At 40.3% G+C, this 2,576-nt stretch overlaps 1 protein-coding gene across 2 annotated transcripts; it reads right to left on the bottom strand.

Annotated features, from left to right (window-relative positions):
* Nucleotides 1-215: 215 nt before the first annotated feature.
* Nucleotides 216-2,041, bottom strand: LOC131654019 (putative ribosome biogenesis protein C8F11.04). Of its 2 annotated transcripts, XM_058924400.1 has the most exons (2): nt 809-2,041; nt 216-670 (listed from the first exon to the last, which is right to left on the bottom strand). In XM_058924400.1, the coding sequence occupies exons 1-2, from the start codon at nt 1,977-1,979 to the stop codon at nt 393-395; spliced, it is 1,449 nt and encodes a 482-aa protein (XP_058780383.1). In that variant the 5' UTR covers nt 1,980-2,041; the 3' UTR covers nt 216-392. The 2 variants fall into 2 exon arrangements, with proteins under 2 accessions (XP_058780383.1, XP_058780382.1); XM_058924399.1 differs by having other exon boundaries at nt 216-2,041.
* Between the last annotated feature and the right edge of the window lie 535 nt (nt 2,042-2,576).

Genomic DNA, 2,576 nt, shown 5'->3' with positions numbered 1-2,576 from the left:
TCAAATTGAGAAACAGAACATGCAGAACAGCACGGATTTGATTTTGCCTAACAATAGGTATCTAAATAACTCATATCATTACGAAATGAGAAACAATATTTCTATAATTTTGCCTAACAATAGGTATCTAAATAACTCATATCATTACGAAATGAGAAACAATATTTCGATAATTTTGCCTATAGAGAACCAATCTAAAGCTTAAACAGAGTACATTTGAATCAGTAAGCAACATTATAACCAAAAATAAAACCCATTAAATACCAAAATTCTCAAAATTCAAAATTCAAAATCTGCCAGAGAACTCATCAGGCAATACAACACAGCCACAGCAAGCAATAAACAGTAACAACAAAATCATTCCAACATCAAGAGCCGGATCATACAACTTTCTAACTTTTCCTACCCTTTACCTTCACATCAGCTCTCTTTGTCTTCTTGTCCGAACCAGCGTCCTCGGTGAATAATTTATCCTTTCCCTTCTTGACGGAACTTTCATCTGCAGCATTTACATTCACATTCACAGTCTCCAACACATTTTTCTTCTTTCTCTTAGCAGAACCCTTCAAAGATTTCACACTTCCCGCCTCACTCAAAGCCGCTCTCTTTGTCTTCTTGTCCGAACCAGCGTCCTCAGTGAATAATTTATCCTTGCCCTTCTTGATGGAACCTTCTTCTGCAGCATTTACATTTACATTCACATTCACATTCTCCAACACATCTTTCTTCTTTCTCTTAGCAGAACCCTTCAACGATTTCACACTTTCCGCCTCACTCAAAGCCGCTCTCTTTGTCTTCTTGTCCGAACCTTCTTCTTCTGCAGCATTCACAGTCTCTAACACATCTTTCTTCTTCCTCTTAGCAGAACCCTTCAACGATTTCACACTTCCTGCCTCACTCAAAGCCTCTTTCTTCCCTTTAACTCCTTTCTTCCTCTTCTTAATCCTAATCCCTCCACTCTCAATCTCACCGTTCTCGTGATCACCATCTAACTTATCACCACCACCAACAGCATCATCATCAATATCAATATCAGCAACATCGACATCAACATCACTACGAACATCACCCTCCTCACTCATTCTATCATCCATATACTTAATCTCATGAATCCTCCCCTTCTTACTCTTCTTCCCGTCCTTCCCATCACGAACCTTCTTCTCATCCTTCACCAGCGCAGCCTCCAAATCCTTAACCCCCTCAATCTTCAACCTAACATCCGGCACCACCTGATAAACCGGCAACGCAACCGAATCCAACAACTTAACATGAAAAGACCTAACAACCCCCCATTTCTTGGGAAAAACCTCAACAACCCCCTCCATAGCAGCAGCCAAATTCTCCACAATCTGATCCCTCTCCATACTCATCTTGGCCACCTTCAAAACACTACAAGTCCCAGTCCTCAAAAACAGCAGCGCGGAAGATAACGCTCTGTCAATCTGCTCCTTCCAGTTCTTCTTCTTCAAATCAAGCTGCACCGGAACCTTCCTCTTCTTAAAAAACTGCTTCCCAAGCAACCTCGGCAGCAAAGGCACAACAGTCTTATCAGCAAAAAACAAATCATAGGAATTACACAGCTTACGCTTGGCCTCAAACGGGCGATAATCCGTGGTGAGCTTGGAGAGCTTGAGAATCTTGGAAATAGGAATGGACTCAGACTGAATCTTCTTCTTAGCCTCATCTTTGGTGAGACGTGCGGGCTTGTTGGCACGGTCGTCGATGATGAGACATTGCTCCGATGACGGAGAGAGGAGGGAGTGAGGTATGGGGATCTTGTGAGGGTTCACGCGGCCGTTTGTGGGAATCTTCTTGAGGGTTAAGACGAGGTAGATGAAGTCTTCTTCTTCGAACAATTTGGGTTTTTCCGTTTCTGATCGTGATTTGTGCCATTTCAGGAGAGAATCTACGGCTTTGGTTATTGCCTCTACCTTTGAATCCTCTAGCGCGCTCTCTGCTTTCGGGTTTTCGGACGCCATCAGAATGTGTTAGGTCATGAAAGACGGAGAGAGACTAGGTTTTACCTTATGTTATTAGGGTTTTACATTTTGGCCCATTAGTTTTGTGGATCAAATATTCATTTTTTATTTTTTAAATGAGAATTTCTTTATAGACCCCTACTCTTTTTGGTCGGCGAATTTCCCAGAATGCCCCTTTTATTTCGGAAATACATTTCGGAAACACTTTTTTATCTAAAAAAATATGATTTTGGAAATACATTTCTGAAAACACCACTCCGGAAATGCATTTCCGAAAAAATATGTGTGTCGACTGTTTAAACAAAATTGTCTCCTCAAATTTTCTGGATTTCTCAAGCATTTGCAGAAGCACACTACAAAGGCTACTTGAAAACAACATTTCATTGTTATCCAACATTCAAAGACCACTTCTAAAGCACCTTCAACAACACCTCAAATCTGTAAGTTTTCTAAACTTGAAATTTATGATTAAAATTGATATTAGGGGTGTTAGAAATTAGTACAATATAGTATATTTAAGTTATTATATGTCATTGAGTATAGTTAGATAGAAAAATTGCATTTTGAACCACTTAGGACAAACCGGGAAGGTTCTGC

This window comes from Vicia villosa, linkage group LG2 (genome assembly GCF_029867415.1).
Source record: "Vicia villosa cultivar HV-30 ecotype Madison, WI linkage group LG2, Vvil1.0, whole genome shotgun sequence".
Taxonomy (NCBI): domain Eukaryota; kingdom Viridiplantae; phylum Streptophyta; class Magnoliopsida; order Fabales; family Fabaceae; genus Vicia; species Vicia villosa.
This window is presented reverse-complemented; position numbering and strand designations above follow the sequence as displayed.

What these genes read in the sequence shown, in the direction of transcription:
- LOC131654019 (XM_058924399.1), bottom strand. Translation starts at nt 1,979, where the DNA reads ATGGCGTCCGAAAACCCGAAAGCAGAGAGCGCGCTAGAGGATTCAAAG.